This window comes from Bos grunniens, chromosome 5 (assembly GCF_055505025.1).
Source record: "Bos grunniens cultivar Pamir isolate PY7600 chromosome 5, Bosgru_T2T1.0, whole genome shotgun sequence".
NCBI classification, from domain to species: domain Eukaryota; kingdom Metazoa; phylum Chordata; class Mammalia; order Artiodactyla; family Bovidae; genus Bos; species Bos grunniens.
This window is the reverse complement of record NC_141169.1, coordinates 18,576,457-18,599,836: the sequence shown is the minus strand read 5'-3', so window position 1 is coordinate 18,599,836 and position 23,380 is coordinate 18,576,457. Positions and strand designations below refer to the sequence as shown.

Here is a 23,380-nt window from a genome sequence, read left to right as displayed (position 1 = left end):
TGTATTTTTTAACATACTTATAGCATGTTAGCTAACCCAAGTTTTTGAATTAGGATTTGCTTTGTTTACAGATTTAACTGTCTTCCTAAAAAATCAAATCCTTGATGTAAGTTTTTAGAGCTGTCTCTTTCCTCCACAGAGCAGTATTCCCATTGAGCCCTTTATTTGTAGTACTGAGTAGCAAGTATTCAAACCTTTCTCCTTGTGTCCCTTCTGGATGTTACAGATTTATCATCACATAATGCTAAGTAATAAAGTCTCTTGCTTCCAGTTTCTCAGTATAGGCACTTTGAAGCCCATTTAACATATTCTTCTAAATGTACTTTCATCTTGTTATTAATTTAAAAACTATGTGTACATAAGCAAACATTGCCTATATCCTTTCTTTTTTCCTTCTACAAAGTAAAATCTAACCTTCTAGTTTCTATTTGCATTCAGAAGTGGTTACTAATCATTTCGCTATTCCAGTGTGCATAGGTAATGTATTAATAAGCAGTTGGTAGCTCAGAGGTAAAGAATCTGCCTGCAATTCAGAAGACCTTGGTTCAGTCCCTAGGTTGGGAAGATCCCCTGGAGAAGGGAATGGCAACCCACTCCAGTATTCTTGTCTGGAGAATTCCATGGACAGAAGAGCCTGGCGGGCTTCCATTCACGGGGTTGCAAAGAGTCGGACATGACTGAGCAACGAACACACACACATGTAATGTATATACATGGGTACACATATAGTGAACAGTTGATCCTCATTATTTGCAGATTCTGTATTTGCATATTCACTTACTACAATTTACTTGTAATCTAACATCAGTCCTGTGTGGTACTTCTGCAGACATAAACAGAGCAGTGAGAAATATAAGTTTTATGATGCAGTTTTCCAGATGAGATTCAACAAGGTGACACTCTGTGTTTGTTTCAGCTTAGTACAGGGATGACCAGAGGATGGAGTTAGTACTGGGGAGTGCAGCACAGGGCAGGAACCGCTGGTCCTGGGACCAGCTGGAGTCGATTTAAATCTCAGTTCTGATACCTGTTATTGGGGCAGACTCTGACACTTCTGAACCTTGTCTTCTCTCTTGTAAAACAAAATAGAACAAGTTCTAGGATAAGTGTTTCCAGGATATCAGATATAAAATCTATGTGAGATATATGTGTGTATTTTCCCTAAGGACGGTGGTTCAAAATTCACTAATTGATTTTTTTCATGTTATAGAACTTAACTACTGCAAATAATAAGAATATATTGTTTGTATGCATATTGTACCAGACACCTTGATGGAAATGCCAAATTCTGTTCCAAAGGATTACAGTAACTTATATCTGAGCAGTTTTTTACTATTTCACATAGCTTTTCAGTATCCTATCAAGTAGCTTTTATACAAAATAGCAACAAGACTATCATGTATGAGTTGTATTAAACACTATGCTAAATGCTTTGCAAGCATTTTATAATTCTTATGACCCTGAATTTTGAGTACTTCTGTCTCCATTTTACCTCCAAAGAGGTTAACCTGTCCCCAAGGCTACAACAGCTGGGAAGTTGTTACATCCTACAACGCAGGATGAAGCCTAAAGCTGTAAAACTCCAAAGTTCCTTGCTATTCTCTGCTATTGGCCACTATACTGCATCACTTTTCGGTGACTGGAAGTACATGCATAAACCTCTTCTGACAACATCTCTTACAGCAGCCAGTTTGGTATACTACACCAGACACAATACCAAAGAGTTGTTAATGCTGTTGACATTCGGCAAGTTCCCTTTTTCTAAACTTAAACCTCCCAAGAGGGGATTTCTGAACCCTCATATTCTTTATCTATTTAAAAATAAGGATATCAGTAAAAGATTGTTAAGGCTCAAAAATCAATTTGTTTTGGAAATTTTAAAGCACTATTTAACTATAAGTGCTTATTAAGCTAACTTTTGGAGAATGCTTATACATTATAACTGGGCTTCCCAGGTGGCACAGTGGTCAAGAACTCACCTGCCAATGCAGGAGACACAGATGTGGGTTTGATCCCTGAGTCACAAAGGTCCCCGGGAGTATGAAATGGCAACCCACTCCAGTCTTCTTGCCTGCAAAATTCTATGGACAGAGGAGCCTAGCAAGCTAGTGTCCATGCGTGACAAAAAGTCAGACATGACTGAGCACACACACATACATAATCAATTTTACTGCACTATTTCATTACCAATGTGTGTAATATATAGCATCGCACTGATTAAGACAACTCACACAGCATTTCAGTGATCAAGAATCAATCTGTAAACAAAATCACGAGCACTTTATGCAAAGGTGAGGAAAGCTTTGAAAAGTATGAGGAAAATACTTGTCTCCTACTTAAATTAGAGGAGCATTCCAAGGTCACCTTAATAGAATATGCTTCCTGTCCCATTATTGAAAATGTGTTTGCTGACCATTATTTTGTCAAAATTTAGCATTTTAAAAAATTTTACATTTTGATGGCTATATGACACATTATATGCAGTTTAAATAAAATGTTTCTAGCAAAGATGGTTAATTAAAGAAAAACTACTGCAGATTGATTCTCTTTATAAAATTAGAGATATGTTTAACTCTGGAGGAAATCAATAAATAAACTAATGCCCTTATGCTTTCTATGTTTTCCTACCAAAACATCAGGATGTATTCATCTTTGTGTATCCATCCTGCCCAGCACATTCATCACATAATAACTACACAGTAAACGCATCCTGATGCACAGGCAACAGCCAGAGCTGCTGGTAACCGGAGCACTTGGCCACCTTATGGCTATAGCCCCTTCCCTAATCATGTACTTATTCTAACGTTGTACATTTAGACCTAAAAAATTTTCTTGGTTCTAGAATTTTCCTCTGCAAATAATGATTTCTTCCATGTAAAAAATTAACCTGACTCTATACTTCTAACACCTAGCTTATGTCTCTTCTCTTTGTTTGCTATGGAATTGTAATACTTGATATAGAGGTTAACATATAGAATTCACAGCCTGAACTGTTTCAGCTATAAAAGGCCACATTTTCCAGGCTCTAGTTCCATAAGTTTCTTCTTTCTCTTCTAAAATAAGTCCATTATCTTGAACTCAGAGTGGGAAAAAGCTTAGTCTAATTTTCACTTTGTGGGGGCAGATCCTGATCACCTAATGGAAAAGATCAAAGATCTAGAGACACAGCTCAGAACCTCAGACATGGAAAAGCAGCATTTGAAGGCAAGTATTTAATTATATCTAATTATCGTATTATACATGTTTTGTGAAAACAGCTGTTGAAAACTATTTTTATGATCACCATCTCTGAGTTTTAACTATGTATCCTAAATATTCCTGGAATCACGTTTTATACTTACATTTAAACCTTGACATTAAGGTTTTTATATTCGTCTGACTTAAAATATTAAAAATATTATAGAGAACTACCAAAAAATTGAGACAGAACAAATGGGATTGTTTAGAGAGTTAATTATTTTTAATTGTCACAAATATAGCTCATTATTTTAATATTTTCCTAAGTTTTGGGTCACATTGGGAATAGTGTCTTTCTCTTTTTTAAATTCTTTTCAGAAATAGTTCACATAAAGATATTTGATATGCTTTTCTCTTTCATACTCTAAACACAATGAAAGAACATAAATATGAAAATTAACTAGTGCTCAATGGCTATTCTACCTGGTCATTAAAGCTCAAATTGTTTCTTTACCAGATGCTTACTTTTAGCCAGGCAGAAGCCATACAGTTTCCATGATCATAAATATAACAGGTGACCATTATTCATTAAAAATTAGATACTTGTAAAGAAAATACAAATGAAGCCTAAACCAAAGAATTGTAACCAGAATAACTTCAGTGTTGTGAATAACCAAGTTTTTTGACTGCCTCACACTGAGAACATCTTAATATTCTTTTGGGGAAAGATTAAATCCCCTCTGATTTAATAGTTGATAAATTATAGTGCCAGACTAGGATATAACTTAAGAGAATAATTTGACTTCTGCCTTATATTTGACTGTTCAAGTTTCTTTGGCTTTCATGTTTGTAATTCATTCTCTTTAGTTCATACCTAAAGAATGTATTTTTTTCCTGTGTATACCTTTAAAAGATAATATATTCTTATTAGGAGGAAATAAAAAAGCTGAAAAAAGAACTGGAAAATTTTGATCCATCATTTTTTGAAGAAATTGAAGATCTGAAGTATAACTACAAAGAAGAAGTGAAGAAAAATATTCTCTTAGAAGAGAAGTTAAAAAAACTTTCTGAACAATTTGGAGTTGAATTAACTAGTCCTGTTGCTGCTTCTGAACAGTTTGAAGATGAGCAGGAAAATCCTGTTAATTTCCCCATATACTAAAAGGCCATCTCTAACAATAGTTTTATTTAACTATTTACTAACTTTGTAAGTTAAAATTCCATCTGGAAATCAAGCAAGTTTGACCTACATGATTTCCTTCCCAATACCTCATAGCTTTACTTAAATTGGAATTTTTAGTAAATAAAATTATATGAAAATTTCAACATATTAGAAAAGTATATTTTTGAAGACTGTTAGTATAAGTTATGTCTGTCAAATAGGCAATGAGCTATGGTAAATTTTTATACATTTATAATGTACTAATTTTTTTAAACATTTAAAACTGGGGTTTTATGTATACTTACATATTTATATATGTGTTAAGATTCTCAAATTATGTGTATATAAATGTTATTAAGTTGAGCCATATGTTTTGTTAAATGTCTAGCAATTTTAAATTCAGTGTAAATTATTTAATTTTTAAAGTAATGGTCCAAAATTGTTGGTTTGTCTTTTAAACTACCCACGTACAATGGACCGAATCCAACCTTTGTACAAAGTGGAGAGCTTATTATTATATTTTTACTTCCAGAGGTTAAAATTCATTTGCTGTTTCTAAATAAAATTTTGAATAGATATTTGCAACTGGAAAATTGATTGCTTCAAATGCTAAAAGACATGCTGCTATATTAAGACACTGAATAATAAACTGAAACTGAGACATTTTTACCTTATAAACATGGCAGAGTATTCAACATTAAAACAGAACAACAATGAAGCTGGTTTTTAATTGCACTTCCAGTTTATACAGTAAGTATTATATCTTTGAGCCTACCAAATTTCTGATTGTCTATTTTTGAAAAATGATTAAATAAACACTTAGCATCAAAGGCATACTCATATTTGTTCAGATTCATGTTGATAATAACTGGTTTTGAATTCATATAAGTATCTGGGATCGGCCAACATAAACCAAGATGGTGGCGATGGACCTGAAAAGAAAAAAAAAAAGTTAGCTTTAGCCTATATTATTTTTGCTCACTTACAAATCTTTTGAGTGCCTACTATTTCCCAGCCACTGGGAGTTATTTAAGGTTCCACTTCATCTTACCCTTTTTTTTTTAATAGATGTTTTCCTCCTGACATAGTATATATTTACTTGCTTATTGTCTGTCTTCCCCATTAGAATGTAAGCTTCATGAAGGCAGAGACACTGTTTTGTTAACCCTGTACTTTCAGCACCTGGAAACATTCCAGGAACATAATCAGGGGCTCCATAAAAATGGTAATGAATAACAGAGTCTGTTGCTAAATACAGAAGGTAGCCAGTTGAAAAATGTGGGTAGAAGTCATTCTAACCAAAGGGAATAACATGTGATAGAATAGTGCTTTTTGCTCTGGTTGCATTTAGTTAAGAACATACACAATGTGTATGTTTGAAAGATGAAAGTGGAGAGTTCTAGAAATTTTAGCAGGTGCTAGATCATGAAAAATCTTAAATGTCACTAGGCAGAGGAACAGTATTCTCATTCATTTGTAAAGACAGGACAGGAATAAGACTGAAAGATAATGCTTGGGATTGTGATAAAATAATTCAAGCATGAGTCTTGGTTTAAATTAAAATTAACAGCCCATTGGTTGTTGAGAAGTACACAGATACAACAGATGAGAATCTTTCAGAACTGATAATTAGATGTATGAAGTGATGGACAGAGGTGTTAAAAATGATTTCTAAGTTTTTGGCTTCAGTTAATTGTTTGGAGTCTGGGTTGGTCCAAACTGGATTAGTTCCAGTTTTGAACATTACAGTGTGAACCTATGTGAAATTAAATAGACAAGTCCAGGACACAGAAAGGGCAAAAAGTGTAAAATAATTTATTCTGTACATATTAACTGTCACCTTGGCACTCTCTTAACAAATTCTATAATCAAGCAAGTTTGAGAAATGCTTTCACGTGAGGTCATTATAGTACAGATGATTCAGAGAACACATACGTTCAACATGAATTTCCAAGAAGGAATATGTAGTATGTAGGGTCTTCCAGATGTTTTCATCACTAATTCTGAAGCACATCTGGAAGAACCAAAGCCCCACAGAACGCATACTGGGAAACAATGTTATCGTATAAAGATTGTGGCACGTGAGATGAAGACATTACTGAGTATCAGAATTACTGCAATTTGATGAAGACATTATTGCATATCAGAACTGCTGGAATTTGTAGAGTACTGCAGTGCCACTTCTACTTTGTTTCAGGAACATTATTTTCTGCCATTACCTTGATTAAACAACCATCACTGCAATGCCATACTATTCCTTCAATTTTACCCTCTCTGCAACCATCAAACCAGGACAACAGATCACTGTGCTTCAAGGTAGGTAGATTTCTTATTTGAAACGCTCCATGTGGTATAAGAAGATGTAATGGATGCTTTTTGCTTCCTAACCCTAAAATCATAAAAATTTGCCATTAGCCATTCAGAAGTTTCAAAAAGAATTAGAAAATTTCTCTCTCCAAGTAAAAAAAAAAGCCTCTTAAAACACTGAGGGGATAAATTTACCAAAAAGTCTAATTCCTTGAAGAGAAATATATTACAACTGCCTTCACTCACAAGTTGGCACTTTATCCCACTAAGTCTAAATTCTACTTCAAGTGCTCTATACCAGGAATTGGCAAACTTTAACCTTCAGACCAAATCCAGCCAAATGCCTATTTTTGTAAATTGTTCCAATGGAACACAGCCAACCCATTCATTTAAGCACTGTCTACGATCTTTGAGAGATATGCCCCCCCAAAACTAAATATTTACTATGTAGCCTTTTAGAAAAAAGTCCACCAACCACTGCTCTACACCAGTGGCCACAATCATTCAGTGTTTGTCAAATGGCCACGCTGTATCTGGTAACTTGCACAGTTACTGTCTTAGCTTCTTTTCACCTGCTAATCAATCTGCTTCTGATCGCTATATTGGATTTTGTTATTATAGCTTTAATGACCTTGGGTCTGTCTTCATTTGCCTGTCAACAATACTCCATAGTGCCCTCAGGACTTGTACTCAAATAATCATGGTATATATTCTGATGCTTCTTACGATATTCATTGCTAATTCTTTTATTTATTTTACTCTTACCTGTTATAATTAAACTAATTACCTCACCATGAATGGATAAAGATATAGGGTACACATACAGAAAATGGAACATTAGGCATAAAAAAAGAATGAAATCCTGTCAATTGTGACATGTATAAACCTAAAGGATATTATACTAAGTGAAATAACAGACAAATACGGTATGATTTCACTAAAAAAGGGAATCTAAAAAAACAAATAATTCCAAGTTTATCAGTCACTCCTATAGTGTGTATTTCTTTCAGTTGAACCTAGGAAGTTTTCTTTATAAATAACTACTGTAACTAAATAAGAAAAAGGCTTTACTCACCATAAGGATTTCCATTAATATTGGTTCCTATAAGCTCCAGTGTTTGTTCTAGAAGATCTGAGAGCGGCACTGCACTGATTTCCAAAAGCCCAGGGTCATCAGGATGATGCCTCAGGACCAGGGCGATCTCAGACTCGTAATCGACTACGGACGAATGCCAGCAGTGCTGTTTGCTGTTTTTCTCCACTGGGACCCAACCTGTCATTTAAAGAAACAAGTGAGGGGTTTTGTTTTGTTTTGTTTTTTTGCATTGTTTTTCTCTGGATTAAGACTATGGTAATTTTAATTTCTGTCGCCAATTTTCTGGATGTTCTATCACACAAAGGTATCATTCAACATCAGTGGAGATGTTAACAGTTTTGCTACTTTGTAAATCATCCTCTCTTTCTAATCATAAGGTCTCTGGATTCTGCGGAGGAATTAACCTGTTTGATTATTTACTACAGAGTACCCAGAATTCTTTTAAAAGAAAATTCATATTTTCAATAAGAACTGAGCACCATTCTAAGACACAGCACTAAAACCTTTTTTCAGTTTTCTCTCTACCTCCTCTCCAGTTTCAGGGACAACAGACAGATGCAATTGTTCCACAATTTATTGTATTGTTCTGGTATTTATTGAACAATGTATGGATTCTACATTTATCAAATGCTATTCCCTTCCTAACTCCTGTTGCCAGATTAGGCTTCTTTGTTGTAGAGAATTCCTTACCAAAAAAAAAAAACTCCAAACTATGGCATAAACACTATTATGACCATCACATCTTTGGTATTCATTATTCATCCAGACTACTGTAATAAGCTCTTCACTAGTCTACTATCTCCAACTCCCTATCCCACTTTTACCACAGTTCTATTTCAAGAATTTATATTTAGTTCTGCTGTATCGCTGCTTAATAGTCATCTTTAGGATAAACTTCACAAAGTTCTTCACAAACTTCACAAAGTCGGTGATGCCATCCAGATAGAATACAAAGCCATTTAAGATGTGACCCCATTACACATCTCCAGCCTCTACTTTTATAACTCAAGTTATAAACATTCCAGCCACAGTAAGGTGTTATTTAAAATTTCCGAAAGATGCCATGACCTCTCCCCTTTGTAGGAGTTTGCCTAAGCTAACCTCTCTTCCCTTGCCAACTAACTTCCTGGCTCTTGAGCTTCAGGATTAATGTCCATTCTCCTTAGATGACTCTACTAACCACCAAGGTTGAACTAGGAATTCTTCCTCTTTTCTCCAACTGTACCTTGTGCATTATTTCCTTCTAGTTCTTAAATCATACTATTATTGGTAGACTTTTTTTCCTACTGTCTACAAGATCATCAAGGATAAGGGTTCTGATCTTCATTTTTATATTATTAAAATCTAAGAATACTTTGCACATTATAGGTACTTGAAACATATGCATATTGTTATCTTCAGTCTAAAAAGTAAAGGCTTAATATGATTTAATCGATCATACCATCTATCCTGACAGTACTTCAAGGCTATTCCCAAACTCAATGCTTTATTAATTTTTATAGACCAGAGGTAGTAAACTGTCCATCTGAGAAAATATTCTAAAACTGAAAGGACAGTCTTGATATGAAACATCTTTGGTATAAATACCATGAACCACCATATTAAAATTATATTCTATAATTTCCAATTGCATGTATCTTATTCTTTTTACTAGTAAACACAAAATTGTATCTTAGAAGAGATCTAGTAATACCAGGAATGTGTCCATTTTCATCAGGCATCGGATTCCCATTTATCTGTTCTATTTCCTTCGCTGGTATCCAGCACTCTGGAACAGGTTTGAAGTCCTCCTCAACATTCCAAAAAAATTCTAAAAGAATTAAATAATCTTATGTGTGGTGACACTTTAAACACTATAAAACACTGAACAAATTCGAAGTGGGAACAACTAATGAGTCCCATCAAATCAGGTACCATATTAATTAGTCTCCATTCATTACCACCACATTTCTCAGGGTTAAGCTACTAACACTTCAAATTTTCAATTTTGAACCCACCATCTGTAACAGTAAGTTAACAGTCTAATTAAAGCAGCCAATGTTACAGTATGTATAGATTTATGGTGAATTTTTAATGCACTATGAATACAAATATATAAAGTTATATATATGAGTGGATATATAATGATACATGTATTCAGTTCAGTTCAGTCCAGTCGTGTCTGACTCTTTGCGACCCCATGAATCGCAGCACGCCAGGCCTCCCTGTCCATCACCAACTCCCAAGGTTCACTCAAACTCACGTCCATCGAGTCGGTGATGCCATCCAGCCATCTCATCCCGTCGTCCCCTTTTCCTCCTGCCCCCAATCCCTCCCAGCATCAGTCTTTTCCAGTGAGTCAACTCTTCGCATGAGGTGGCCAAAGTACGTATATATCTACTTAGAGGAATGTAACATAAAACTATTAATAACCAAATGTGTCACTCATAGTAACTTGTATGTTTTAATCAAACTGACAAACTACAATGAAGAGTCACAGAAATGTTAGGAAAATATTTTGAAATCTTTTTCAAGAATATGCTTTTACATAAAAAGATACTCAGTTGTAATTTTTTTCTTTTCCCAAAGTGCTTAAACTGTAAAGAAGGATATAATGTATAGAACACCACAGCAAGAAATAAGACAAAAATTTCAACTTAAATCATGAATAACTTTAATAAAAAAAAAAAGGACCCACGAACCTTTCGAGTTTTGTTTTGAATGTAGAAAATTTTTAAATCTTTTCTCAGCTAATTTGTTAGGTTTCCTATCTAGCCGAGCCCAAAGGTATGGCTGACCTAAAAAATAATAAAGAAAAAAAAAGTTTAAGAGGCAAACAATAAAATTTAGCTTGAAAGACATTTCAGTATAACCTTTTTCAATAAACGCAGGGTCATTTCCTCTAAGAGAAACAACCCAAAAGACAAAGAGAAATATGCAGGATAACAAACAAAACAAATTTGACCATTTCAGTAAGGACATCATCCCACAGACATACGAGAAACTAGCAGTCGCGAGAAACTGAAGCTATCTCTCTGCTAACGGAAACATAACCAGAAATTGTACTCACACCTGCTCTAAAATGTAACTATGTTAAATTATGCTATGAGGGTTAACCCCCAAAACGTGGAGTGAAGCTAGTTGTTTCACATGGCTCTGACCCCTGGGCCAAGGCATGGAACACTGATTTACAGTGATGCTTTGCAGTCGGGGGTCTCAGACGTTTCCCCTGAAACTTTTATGTACGAAAAAACATACCAGCATTTTTTCTCGACAACAGTGAGACTAAGGAGTTGCACTTGGTCTCAGTGAGCCTCCTGCGGGGCTGCTGCTGAGGCTGGTTACTTAGCAGGAAGATGCCTTCATGACCAGCAAAATATAAAAATCCCCAGCTGAGACTGCATTTCAGATTCTCTGTTTCTGAGGTGTTCTCTGCCTACATCAGCGGTGGTCCCTAATTTTAAAAAGTTTGTCTTTTCTAGATTTGTCAGGAAGGTAGGGGAGGCATCAGGGGAGGACCATAGACGCTTTCACCAGGTCTCATCAGACCCTTCGGAGAAGGCAATGGCACCCCACTCCAGTACTTTTGCCTGGGAAATCCTATGGACGCAGGAGCCTGGCCGGCTACAGTCAATGGGGTCGTGAAGAGTCAGACACGACTGAGCGACTTCACTTTCACTTTTCCCTTTCATGCATTGGAGAAGGAAATGGCAACCCACTCCAGTGTTCTTGCCTGGAGAATCCCAGGGACAGGAGTCTGGTGGGCTGCCATCTATGGGGCCGCAGAGTCGGACACGACTGATGTGACTTAGCAGCAGCAACAGACCCTTCACTCTGAGAGAGACTTTGGTTGTGATGTGCATCCTTTCAATGCCCTTACTGCCTCGCCTATCCTGTACCTGTAATTAACTGTGGATTTACAAGCACTGTCACTCTGGGTTCTCTAAGTGTTCTTTAGCAATCCAATTTTGTTTAACTGCCACCATTATATTGATAGTAATCACACAATGTGATGCATACTTAAGTTTCTTAATATAAATATGTGCCTGTGTGCTAAGTCGCTTTGGTCATGTCTCACTCTTTGTAACCCTGTGCACTGTAGCCTCCCAGGCTCCTCTGTCCATGGGATTCTTCAGGCAAGAATACTGGAGTGGGTTGCCTGGCCCTCCTCCAGGGAAATCTTCCTGACCCAGGGATGGAACCCACTTCGCTTATGTCTCCTACATTGGAAGGAGGGTTCATTACCACTAGTGCTACCTGGGAAGCCCATAATATAAATATAAAACCCTAAAGAAAACTTTGTTTCTTCAAATATATAAATCAGCTATTTGAAAAATTATTGATTACAGTTTGGGTAAGGCATTCTACATTACTTATTAGCTATACCAATAAATAATATGAAGAACCAGATTAAAACTACACTGTCATTTCTGTTGAACAAACCTTTTGTTCTTTTTAAAAATAAACATAAAAAATGCATTGCACACCCATTAAGATGGCTACTATCAAAAAAACAGAAAATAACAAGTGCTGGTGAGGATATGGAAAAGCTGGAACTCTTCTATACTCCTGGTAGGAACACAACAGTGCACTTGCTACAAAAAAGAGTATGACAGTGCCTCAAAAAAAACAAAAAAGAGTTACAGTAGCCATTCCACTTTGGGATATATACCCTGAAGACCGAAAGGAGGGATTCTAAGAGAGACCTGTGTACCATGTTCATAGCACGGCTCACGACAGCTAATAGTCCCACCTAGCACACACGGATGGATGAACAGTATGCACGCAATTATGTGGTATACACAAACATGTGGCATTCACCCTTTTATAAAGGAAGGCAATTCTGACATGCACTACAACACGAAGGAATCTTAAGGGCAATATGCTAAGTGAAATAAGCCAGTCACCAAATGACTCCACGTACGTGAGTTACCTAGTCAAAATCCTAGAAACAAAGCAGTGTGTGCAACAAGGTGGGAGGCTGTTATTTAAAAGGTGTGAAGTTTCAGTTTTGCAAGATGAAAAGAGTTTTGAAGACGGATGGTGTTGACAGCAGCACAACAATGGGAACTGCGCAGCACACTGAAGTGCACACTTAAAAAGGACTAACAGGGAATTCTATGTTATGTGAACGTCAGCACACCACAAGGAAAAAAGGTGCACTTCAGAAGAGACTTCCTATTATGAAGAATGTATCCAATAAGCATTTAACTTTTATTTCTCTTGCTGGAAGTGAGAAGTAATTTCAATATCTAGAAAAAAAGCACAAAGATTATTTCTGTCTTTTCAATGCATTTTTTTCCATAACATAGTTGACAATTTTGATTTGAGTTTCTATCTCTTTTAAAGTACATTAAAATGAAACAAATTAGAGACACTGGCAACAGTAATAAAACAACTGAATTAGCACTGGGCTCAGCAGAATAAGAACAAGCTTTAGGGTCACATAAACCTGGGTCCTATTACCAGTTGAGCCTTCATTAATTAAATGGTTTCAAACAAATTATTTATGTTCTCTGAGCTTTGGTTTCTGTTTCAGTGAAACAGGAGAGGCTTATTGTGCAGATAGATAAGGATAACACATAAAGCATTTATCATACTGTCTGGCCCTTAATCAGTATTAAGTAAATATTAAGTTATCTTCCTTTCTTCCCCCAAGAGAAAGATACAATGGTACAGTGATTGTGACTTTATTATCTTCCCATTATACTTAGGTTTCCAAGGGTTTATGAAGAGCACTTCAGATATATACAGTTTAAGTGATTAAGAAAAATAAATATTTGTAGTACAGTTTTATTTTACCTTTGTAGTTAGTAACATAACAACATGTTCCATCCACTTTTTCTGTTGGAATTGCATTGTGTATATCTGCATCTAATGCCTTGTGACTTAAAGTTTCAGTTGCCAAAACTTTAAATGGCTTAAAAGAGAAAAAGAAAACTGGTTTAAGATAAACAGCCTCTATGCCTTCTACATGCTCTCACCTGGAAGTTTTTAATTTCCCTAGTTCCAAGGTATGACCACCAGTTTATCCTTCAAAATATTTCTCCTGTAAAGTTCTTACAAATCATCTCCTCCTCTTCTATGCTATCACAGCAATACATGTTTGTCCACCGAGATTTGTTAAGTACAGTTGACTCCACCAACAGGGGTTTGAACTGCATGGGACCATTCACACGCAATTTTTTTTTCAATAGGAAATCCTGCAGTACTACACACAGTTGGTTGAATCCTGGATGCAGAAGCCTCGTTACGGAGGAAACTTGAATATGAGGGCCAGCCACAAGTTATACTCGGATTTCAGGGGATCGGACCCCGAATCCTGGCATTGTTCACAGACCAACTGTATTCACATGTTTCTTTATCCACCATAATGAGCTTGACACCAGGAATCATATCCTATGCAGAGCTGTATGCCTAGCTCAAGTGTTACGTGTGTTCATTTACTTGATAATCATTTGCTAAAAGCCTCCTAAGGGTTAAGCACTGGCCTCAACACTAGGATAGAGGTCAAATGGCACCTGCCTTCGGTGGAACGTTTATTTTAAGGAAGGAGACAACAGTCATAAAATGCATAATACAATGTTAAGTACGTTAAGTGCAAAGGAGAAACACGGGCACCCTTTCAGCTTTATCAGTAGTAAACTGCGTTTTTAATTTATGATTTGCTTATTGTCAGGAAGCCAAAAGAGCATCAAGAATGGAGGAAAAAAAAGTTCCAACGAACTTCGTGATTCATTTTCACTTCTGAGAAAGACTATGCCACCGTTTTACAGTCTTTACAGTCTACGACACTTTAATCTGAAGGAAGACCTGTACCCTAGGCCGCCGGAGCGAACCCTGCAGAGAGACCCCCGGGCTGCAGGGCGGCTCTACGGCGCCTGGAAGCGCTCGCGGGTTCAAATGCAGCCCGCGTCGCGGGGAGGAACCCACCCGCGGCCGCCCCGCGGGCCCAGTGCTCCTTGGTACCTGATGCTCCCTTTTGGTGGAAGGCTCCTCTTTCACCTCCGTCACAAACACACACGGCATTTTCCGCTGCACCGACCCCAAGCGCCTCATGGTCGGTCCTCAAGCAGTGCTATTGGAGAGGGCCCTTCCGAGCAGCGCCGGGTCCTGACCAGGGGAGCGTTCAGAGCGGTCAGCCGCGTACTCAAGTCGCGAACACGCCGCGAGCTGGCCAGGTAGCACCGCTCCCCATTTCCCCGGTTCCGAGCGTAGGACGGGGACGCACGCCCGGAAACGGCCTCCTGGCCGCGGAGCCTTCTGGGAGTTGTAGTGCGGAAGCCGAGGTACCTTCGTGTGCGCTCTCGAGAGCGTCCCTCGGGGTTCTGATGACCGTGAAAATAGATCCGTTTCTGGTTTTATCCGTTTCTGGTGTGTGTGTATTACTAGCCGATGATATTTATGAAAATTAAATGTTATCAAGCGATAAGTAATGAACTATTTCAGGTGGCTACTTAACATCATTTTGATGAAACAGATTTACTTGTTCCCTTTAATATTTTCCTGGGGAAAGCACTGTGCTGCTACTGCGAAGTCACTTCAGTCGTGTCCGACTCTGTGCGACCCCATAGACGGCAGCCCACCAGGCTCCACCGTCCCTGGGATTCTCCAGGCAAGAGTAGTGGAGTGGGGTGCCATTTCCTTCTCCAATGCATGAAAGTGAAAAGTGAAAGTGAAGTTGCTTAGTCGTGTCCGACTCTTGGCGACCCCATGGACTGCAGCCCACCAGGCTCCTCCGTCCATGGGATTTTCCAGGCCAAGAGTACTGGAGTGGGGTGCCATTGCCTTCTCCAGGAAAGCACTGTAGAAGCTTAGAAATATCCGGGGACATCTCAAAACGAAATGAAAAGTAATTTCCCAGGAAAAAATGTTAGAAAACGCTACAATTAAAATATCTGGGGCCAAAAAAAGAAAGAAAATTACCGTTTGGATTACGCCTTGTTGTGAGGCATCAGTTCAGTTTAGTTCAGTCTCTCAGTCGTGTCCGATCATGCGACCCCACGGACTGCAGCACGCCAGGCCTCCCTGTCCATCACTGACTCCCAGAGTTTGCTCAAACTCATTGTAAGGCATAATATGGTCGAAGTTGGTTCTGGTGTTTTGTTTTGTTTTGTTTTCCAGAGTGAGTGCAAAGTTTAGTATTAGACCAATTCCAAACCACTGGAATACCAACAACCAGATTTCAGTCTCATTTTTTTCATAGGAATCTCACTTACCTTAGTTAAGTATGAGCTCCAACAGAATGGCTTGAGTACTTGTCAGCAATCAACTGCAGAGCTAAAAACAGCTCTGACTTCTCAAAAGAATTTCGGAGGGTAAGTAATAACAATCAAACGGCTGAAAAAGTAAACTTTTAGTAATAGTACCCTTTCTCACTGAAGCAAGTAGTCCGGAATAGGGACTTTTGATTACTGCCATCTTTTAGGTGCTTTGACAAAGCCCGAGTCTCATTTCTATAGTTGTTTTATCTGTAGGCATGAAAGTTCCCAGCATTTTCCTGATTTAGCTCTCAGAAGATTAAACTACTGTATTACACTTGGAGGTATCTATGTATAAGGGAATTCCCAAAGAATAAAATATCCCTCAAAAAAAGTCACTGTTTTTTGATTGCTGGATTTAGAGGGGAGGGAGGGAAGAAGAGATCTGCCATACAAAAGTATTTACTTTTTCTTTTACTATCTTTGACTTTCTCATAGGAAAAATAAATAAAAAAGGGCCTCGGGATGGGGGCGGGGCGGGGCGGGGGGGGGGGGAGGTGGCGGGGGGCGGTGGCTGAAAACACCTAATGTGAGATCCTGAGATCGGAAAGTCCTTAACATTGCGTAGTCAAAAACCAGGGACTTTTTGTTCCTCCACAGGAGTCCCAAACGGAGAGCTTGTTTCATGGAACTCAAGGAGACAACAATGAAATAACTCCTAAAACTTGCAACTGCCATTTCCCAAACTGCCAGAGAATCTTTTAGGTCCAACCTTCTATCATTTCTGAAGATCACCTTCCAAAATATTCCACTTGCTGTTTGAAAGTAGCAGCAAAGCTAAACCATGTTTTAAGAAGCGCTCTATTTCTAATACTTTGATTTCATCAGTGCCTGGAGTAAAGCCTCCAGCAGAAACGAGGTAGTCCAACACTAAGGGGAGCCACTGGTGCAATTCACACTCACAGTCTGGACTCCCACTCTGACAATCAGCAGCCCGCCCCTTTGATTTTCATAAGTCTGAAGAGCCAGCAAGGACTGATTACCAGCCCCAGTATTTAAAAGTGGTGTTACAGGATTTCACAATCTGGAAGAAAGACTTTTTTTCTCTAATGTGTTAGTGTTCTGACATGAACCGAAAATGAAGTATACAGTGCAGAGTATACCTTGGCCAACACACTCAAAAAACAAAATTTGCAGGCCTACCCTGAGTAGTGCATGCAAATTTCTCATAACTCTGCTTTACTCATTACAGAGAGAAAAGTCATCCTGGGTATGGTCATAGCTTTCCCTAAAAAACTAGAAGGAATTTCACAACAGTTAAGAAATGAAGAGAATAAGGAAAAGGTGGGGGAGAGGGTAAAAAGAAAGAAAGGGAAGGAAAAGAGAATTGGAAAAAAAGAAGAGGAAATTAGGGCTCCAGGCATGCTAAAGACTACCAAAATTCACAGATCTATTTACAATGACAAAAAAAAAAAAAATCCCCTTGTGGGTTTTTGTGTTTTTGCTGTTTCTAATGGAACATAGTTGTTCAAAACTAATTTCAAGAGGTAAAGCATTTTTTCAGCCTTTCTCCTATGTAAAACATGGATTCTCACAATGGCTTTAATCGTGATGTTAATGCAATCATGCAATAATGGTGTTTGGTAATAGTGATTACCAAAGTATTTGATAATAGTGCAATGCAGCTAGCTGTAAGTTCATATGTGAAGAGGAAGTTTATCTGGAGGCAAAGACTACTTAAAGCTGTTTCTTAGGGGTGTTTCTCCCAGTAAGCTATGTGCTTGAGATGGGTGCATTATTATTCTAGAATTAGAAGGTAGGGCAAAACAAAAGTTGAGATATTCGATTTTTCTATATATAATTGCTAATATTTTCAAGGATTTAAGTTAAGTCTTTATTTTCTACTTCATTTACTTTCAATGCTGCATGGCTCTTGTTTTTTATTTTTGACTTTATTATTTTCCCTTATTTACAATTATAATTCTTTATAAATTTTAGCATACTTTCTATATTTTTATTCTAAAGCAGTGTACTCAAGTTCATACCAACTTAGTCTGTTTCACTTAACCAAAGTGAATATGTCTTTTTTTTTAATTTAATTTAATTTTATTTTTAAACTTTACACTATTGTATTGGTTTTGCCAAATATCAAAATGAATATATGTCTTGATCTTGTAAATTTCCAATTAAAAGTACAAAGGTATTTAAAAATACATGTTGATCTATTGTAATTTCTCATCTCTATGGCATCTCCTAAATTACCTACTATGAATATTTTTATTAATTTCTTCTAGGTTCTAGTTTTTAGTAAAGATACTAAGATGAAGAAAGATCTCAATAACTGCTGATTGAAATGTCTCATTCTGGGAATCGGAGTACTTCACTTTGCTTTCAACAAATTCTCAAAATTTGCAAGCATCTGGAAACTTAGTGCTATAGGAAGAATCTATTTCCCTTTTAATGATGGATGAAGAGTGAATGGACTATAGCTACAAGATGAATAAGTAGTCCAACTTATTTTCAGGTATTATTAAATATCCCAATCTGAATGGTTTTTTTCCCAAATCAGTGGATAGTGGTGAGTACATAATTTTGTTTTCATCTTAAAATAAATATAGCATATTTACTTATATAAAAATTTGTTTTGTTTTCAAATCATACATAGAAATGAGTCTAGAAAATAATTAACTTGTAAAATATTTAATACTTCTTAATTATGAAAGTATGAACTAGTTTATATTCCATATTTAATCAGAACATTGAAGGATAAAATATACTGTTTTATTTGTATTAGCTTTTTCCGGTCAATAACTAAACTGAGTAACAGAAATACTGTACAGTATTCACTAAGGTAAACTAGCCTACAGTTAGATATGACGTCATTTATGATGAGCAAATAATGAATTAGGTAACAATGAGGAAAATTCTGGAAGTTTGAGTTTGTGTGCTTACTAGCAACCACTTTCAACGTTTCTGCAAAGCTAGAGAAGGTATCTTCTAATTTAAATTTCTTTAAGAATTATCTATTGTGTAATAGACTGTCAACAGGAAGTCAGTTTTAAAGGAATACTACTGATAGCCTGAAAGACTGTGGAAAAGAAATTCTTTTTCCCCTTACACACTGATAGTTCTTATATTTGCATTCCTGCAATTCTTATATTAAAAAACATTGGATTAGCAGCAAGAGAGTTGAAAATGGCAGAAGTTGGGAATGACTGCTATTTCTTTTTTAATTCCACATGCATAAAGGTAAATATTGTACAACTTATGGTACATATTCCACATGCTTAAGCTTTTTAGTAGAATGAAGGAAAATATGGCAACAGTTTATTTGTATTGCTGAGTAAAAATTTACTATTTTCCCACAAAATATTGTACATAGTTAAAATATGAAGTAAAGCCTTATCATGTATTTTTGATATGTTGAGTTTCTCTGAGGAGATCTGGTAATATTTAAAATTATCTGAAACTCTCCTTCTATCTGCCAGTTACGAGCCTATGGCTTTTTAATCCTCATGTGGCATTTTTGCCTATATTATGGCTCCTTGAAACATCAAATTACTAATGTTAAAGCATATGATATTTTGGTTAATGTGATTCCAGTCATATATATTCAAATAGTTAAATTCAGGTTCACTATCAAACTCAGCTTAATAAATCTAATTGATTCCCTCTTTTGGAATTTTTTAATGAAATTATTGAATTTTCCTCTGTCAAAGTAATAGTAAATAATTAATATCATGGAAAAGGCAAAAAATAATACAAACTGGCCAAACAAGAATTCAAGTTTATAAAGTTAAAATGGGAAAAAAAAATGTCTAAGTGATTTGGATTAGTGGATCTCAATGAAGCCAAATAAATGTAGAAATCCAATGTTTGGAGCTTCATGTTCATGTCAGAATGAACCCAGTGAAAGACGTGCTGTGTCTGGTTTGAAGCATTTCATCTCTGCTAGGATAACTGAATAGAGTCAGCCTCTTAGACTGTAAGAATTAGATCCACTTCTATTACCTGTTACCTTAAGATTAAACCCTGGGATGATGATAAATAATAGAATTTATGTTCCGTGTGGGCAGAGAGTTTTGTCAGTTTCACTGCTATATCCTCAAATTCTAAGTTATCAATAAATAATTAAATGAAAAAAATAAAAATAGTAATAGCAATCACATTACCTTATCTCCCATAATTTTTACAACAGTATGTGAGAAGGGCATTTTATTCCATTTTTACAGATGAGGAAACTGAGGCACAGAGAGTGAGTAATGGATTGATTTTGTGATTATGGGCAAAACAGAGTCGGGCATTCAGATACTGGTTTATCTGGTTTCTGCCTGCTATCTAGGTCTATGAGATCTACAGAGCCACCTTAAAAGGGAGAGAGAGTGAAGACAGACAGTAAGAAGGTGGGGGAAAAAAATAAGGAACAACCCTGAAACCTGTCAAAAAAGGGATGAGCTTAATAGGATATGTTTGCTTTTGTTCTATGTCACCCACCCCTCTGCTGAAAAAAAGACAATGACCTACAATTTTCCCAGCTGTTGATCTATGTGTAAAAGACATAAGATAAGCAAAAAATAGCAGCCCATTCAAATAATCCACATCTGCTTTTGTTGAGATATAATGATGTAAATGTATAAATATATATGTGTATATAACTTAGTACAATGTGCTAAATATTTAAAATTCCACAATAAAAAAGTTTAAACTCTGTTCACTTTCCCTCTATAAGCACACTTAACAGTATGTGCCTAATCTGAGTAAGAGAACAATTATCTAATAAAAGTTATGATTAATAGAGATAATCTCCACAATTAGAATATGGGTGATGATTCTTAGAAATAATTCTGGCTTTCATAAGGAAAATTAGATCCCTTTGTCATTAGACTGTGATCAAGAGTGTCACTGACCTTTTATATATTTATCCTTGTGAAGTTGCTCAGTCGTGTCCAACTCTTTGCAGCCCCATGGACTGTAGCCTACCAGCTTCCACCATCCATGGGATTTTCCAGACACTACGAGAATTTTATCAGTGACTTATGGAATGTACTGTTTAATCATTAGATTATTTTATCAGTCTCACTAAAATTTGATACTTCGCTAAAATTTAGACTTGACGGTCTTGGATTTGTAGTGTTTTTTAATTTTACTTTGATCTCATACTTTATTCAGTTGATTAGTAATCTACTGTTAAACACTGACGTTCATATATTGACTTTTCTACACTGTCTACTTTTTTCTTTCAGGGTTCCCAGTGCCGATTCCGACACTGTGAAGAGGCCCTTGGCAGTGACACAGTGTGCTCATTATGGAGAGAGGGAAAATGTTTAGATCCACTTTGCAGATTTAGACACATGGAAATGCAGGTAGAATTATTCAACATTATCATGTTTGTTATAAGCACCTCCCTCCGATAGTTTTGAACTCTGTACTCTTACAACACAATAGAAAAGAAATGATTCTTTCCTCCAATGACTTAATTTTAGGCATTTTCCACTTTGCTCAACTTAAATTCTTAATAAAAATGGGCAAATGTGTCTGAGGAGTACCCATTGCATCTTTTAAATAACAGAGCTTCGAAACGGAGCCTAGAAACACACACAATCGTAAATCAGCAATTACAGTAGTTTTTGTCATGTCGTGTTGCAGCACGTTGTATTTAACTGTGATTATGGCATCTCATCCTTACATTTGCCTCACCTCCTTTATCTAGCAAAACTGCAGTATTTCATGCTTCTGGGAAACTCAACCTCTTGGTTGTGTGAAGATCAGTTGTATCTTTTATCACAGCAAACCTCGAAATATCAATGGATTATTTTTGCCACCAAGTAGCAGTGAGTATATTCTTTGAATAACATGGTTATACCATATTATAGTCTGATTTTGGAATAGCAGCATAGAATGACACATTAAAGTATGGCAAGGTGAGTAATACAGTGTAATCGCCAGTGGATGATTTAGGATGGTTATATCAAGAATTATGAGATTGAGCCATCAAGTAGCTAACCAAATGGAATGACCATAGTTAAATTTTCTCTGACTGTGTTTCTAAAGTGGATTTTAGTCATGTGAAAAGTGAGATGACTGCTGCCCTCACTGGATAGAGGGGAGCTGTCTCAGCAACTCATCCCATGATTGGAGCAAAGCTAGGAAGTTCTGGCCTCACCACTGCTCCCTGTAAATGTGCAGAAACCTCTTATACATGGGGAGAGCAAGGGCATGCTCTGGTTTGCACGCTTCTGCTTCTAGAAGAGCAGCTAGATGTGTGGTTCTTCCTAAGACTTCATTTGTGGGGAAGATGCAATCCCATTGTTGCTAAATAAGTGGCACCCTTCAAACCAGCTAAATGCTACTGAGACTCTACTGTGTGGTGAACCTTAAACTAAGTTATGGGAAAGGGGTATAGAAGACACCATGTCCTATAACAGTAAATGGCAAGAACTTTGAAAAGTTGGGAGAATCAGGTTTCTCTGATGCTATAGCCACTTCACTCTCTTGCTATGGCCACTGCATTTCTTATAATGGAATTATTCTAGAAATGAGTTTATAGAATATCAGTCCTTTGTATTTGAAGATTTGGCTTCAGATAATCCTTGGCAAATGAATGATTAAAAACCATGTCTCTTTGTTATAGTCTTCTGGAAAATGCTGCTCTCAGAGCATTCATCATACATTTAATACCTGGATCAATGTTTTTCTTCACTAGACTGTGAACATCACAAGGATGGGGCTCATAGCTAGTTTCCCTACCAATGCTTAGCACAATGTGGGGAGCCCAGATGCTCAGTAAAATTGGATGCTTGGATAGATGGATAGGAGGTAGGAGGAGAAAGGGATGACACAGGATGAGATGGTTGGATGGTATCAACGACTCAATGGATATGAGCTTGAGCAAGCTCCAGGAGTTGGTGATGGACAGGGAAGCCTCGTGTGCTGCAGCCTATAGAGTCACAAAGAGTCGGAGATTACTGAGTGAACTGAACTGATAGATGTACAGATGACTAGTGAAGGTAACCTACTGGGATGAAAGTTATTACACCTACTAAGTGGTTAACTTTGTCCCATTGGTTAACATCTAGCGTGATTTTATTTCATTAAGAACATTGTATTAAATTCTCTCTATATAGTGTGCTAGCCTACTTCCTAGTGGTCTATGGGTGAAATTGCTGTCTTTCAAACTAATTATTTCAGTACTAGAGGAAAGACTGCATCTCCGAGGGCAAAGGAAAGGTAGAATGTCTCTGTAACCAACAGTGGGCTCCCCACTGTTAAGACATGTCCTCAGCTAAGTTCTCTAGGGATACATTCCATTATCCTCATAGATTAGGCATAGAATCTGGGGGTCAAAAATAGTTCTGGCTCTTCTGGAAGTCTCAGTTTCTTCAACACATGTCAAAACTGCTTCTGACTCTTGGGATAAGCTTTCCCCTCTCTTGATAGGGTCAAACCAGATCCATGCAC

General features: G+C 36.9%; 3 protein-coding genes and 1 long non-coding RNA gene across 23 annotated transcripts in view; 2 read left to right on the top strand and 2 right to left on the bottom strand.

The window, feature by feature from the left end:
- The window catches only part of CEP290 (centrosomal protein 290), a 95,897-nt gene extending 90,980 nt beyond the window's left edge, over window positions 1-4,917 (top strand). For all 17 annotated transcript variants that reach the window (XR_015164800.1, XM_086403765.1, XM_086403753.1 and 14 more), the window contains 2 exons: window positions 3,125-3,204; window positions 4,109-4,917. Coding sequence is in view for 16 of the 17 variants with exons in the window: in XM_086403765.1 (XP_086259891.1) it covers window positions 3,125-3,204; window positions 4,109-4,339 (311 nt within the window). In the remaining variant the exon portion in view is untranslated. The remainder of the gene's footprint in view (window positions 1-3,124; window positions 3,205-4,108) is intronic.
- Window positions 679-2,109, bottom strand: LOC147371364 (uncharacterized). The gene is made up of 2 exons (XR_015164801.1): window positions 1,980-2,109; window positions 679-1,072 (listed from the first exon to the last, which is right to left on the bottom strand). It is a non-coding gene; the product is annotated as an uncharacterized LOC147371364 (long non-coding RNA).
- A 131-nt stretch (window positions 4,918-5,048) lies between the features above and the next one.
- Window positions 5,049-14,935, bottom strand: RLIG1 (RNA 5'-phosphate and 3'-OH ligase 1). 3 transcript variants are annotated; one of them, XM_086403776.1, is made up of 8 exons: window positions 14,691-14,935; window positions 13,524-13,641; window positions 10,424-10,519; window positions 9,436-9,552; window positions 7,722-7,919; window positions 6,609-6,728; window positions 5,391-5,521; window positions 5,049-5,271 (listed from the first exon to the last, which is right to left on the bottom strand). In XM_086403776.1, the coding sequence occupies exons 1-8, from the start codon at window positions 14,778-14,780 to the stop codon at window positions 5,083-5,085; spliced, it is 1,059 nt and encodes a 352-aa protein (XP_086259902.1). In that variant the 5' UTR covers window positions 14,781-14,935; the 3' UTR covers window positions 5,049-5,082. The 3 variants fall into 3 exon arrangements, with proteins under 3 accessions (XP_086259902.1, XP_086259900.1, XP_086259901.1); XM_086403774.1 differs by lacking the exon at window positions 5,391-5,521 and having other exon boundaries at window positions 6,559-6,728; XM_086403775.1 differs by lacking the exons at window positions 5,391-5,521; window positions 13,524-13,641 and having other exon boundaries at window positions 6,559-6,728.
- A 4,182-nt stretch (window positions 14,936-19,117) lies between these two features.
- ZC3H11D (zinc finger CCCH-type containing 11D) overlaps window positions 19,118-23,380 on the top strand; it is a 29,324-nt gene continuing 25,061 nt past the window's right edge. For both annotated transcript variants that reach the window (XM_086403779.1, XM_086403777.1), the window contains exons 1-3: window positions 19,118-19,171; window positions 21,166-21,285; window positions 21,633-21,753. In XM_086403779.1, coding sequence (XP_086259905.1) covers window positions 19,118-19,171; window positions 21,166-21,285; window positions 21,633-21,753 — 295 coding nt within the window. The remainder of the gene's footprint in view (window positions 19,172-21,165; window positions 21,286-21,632; window positions 21,754-23,380) is intronic.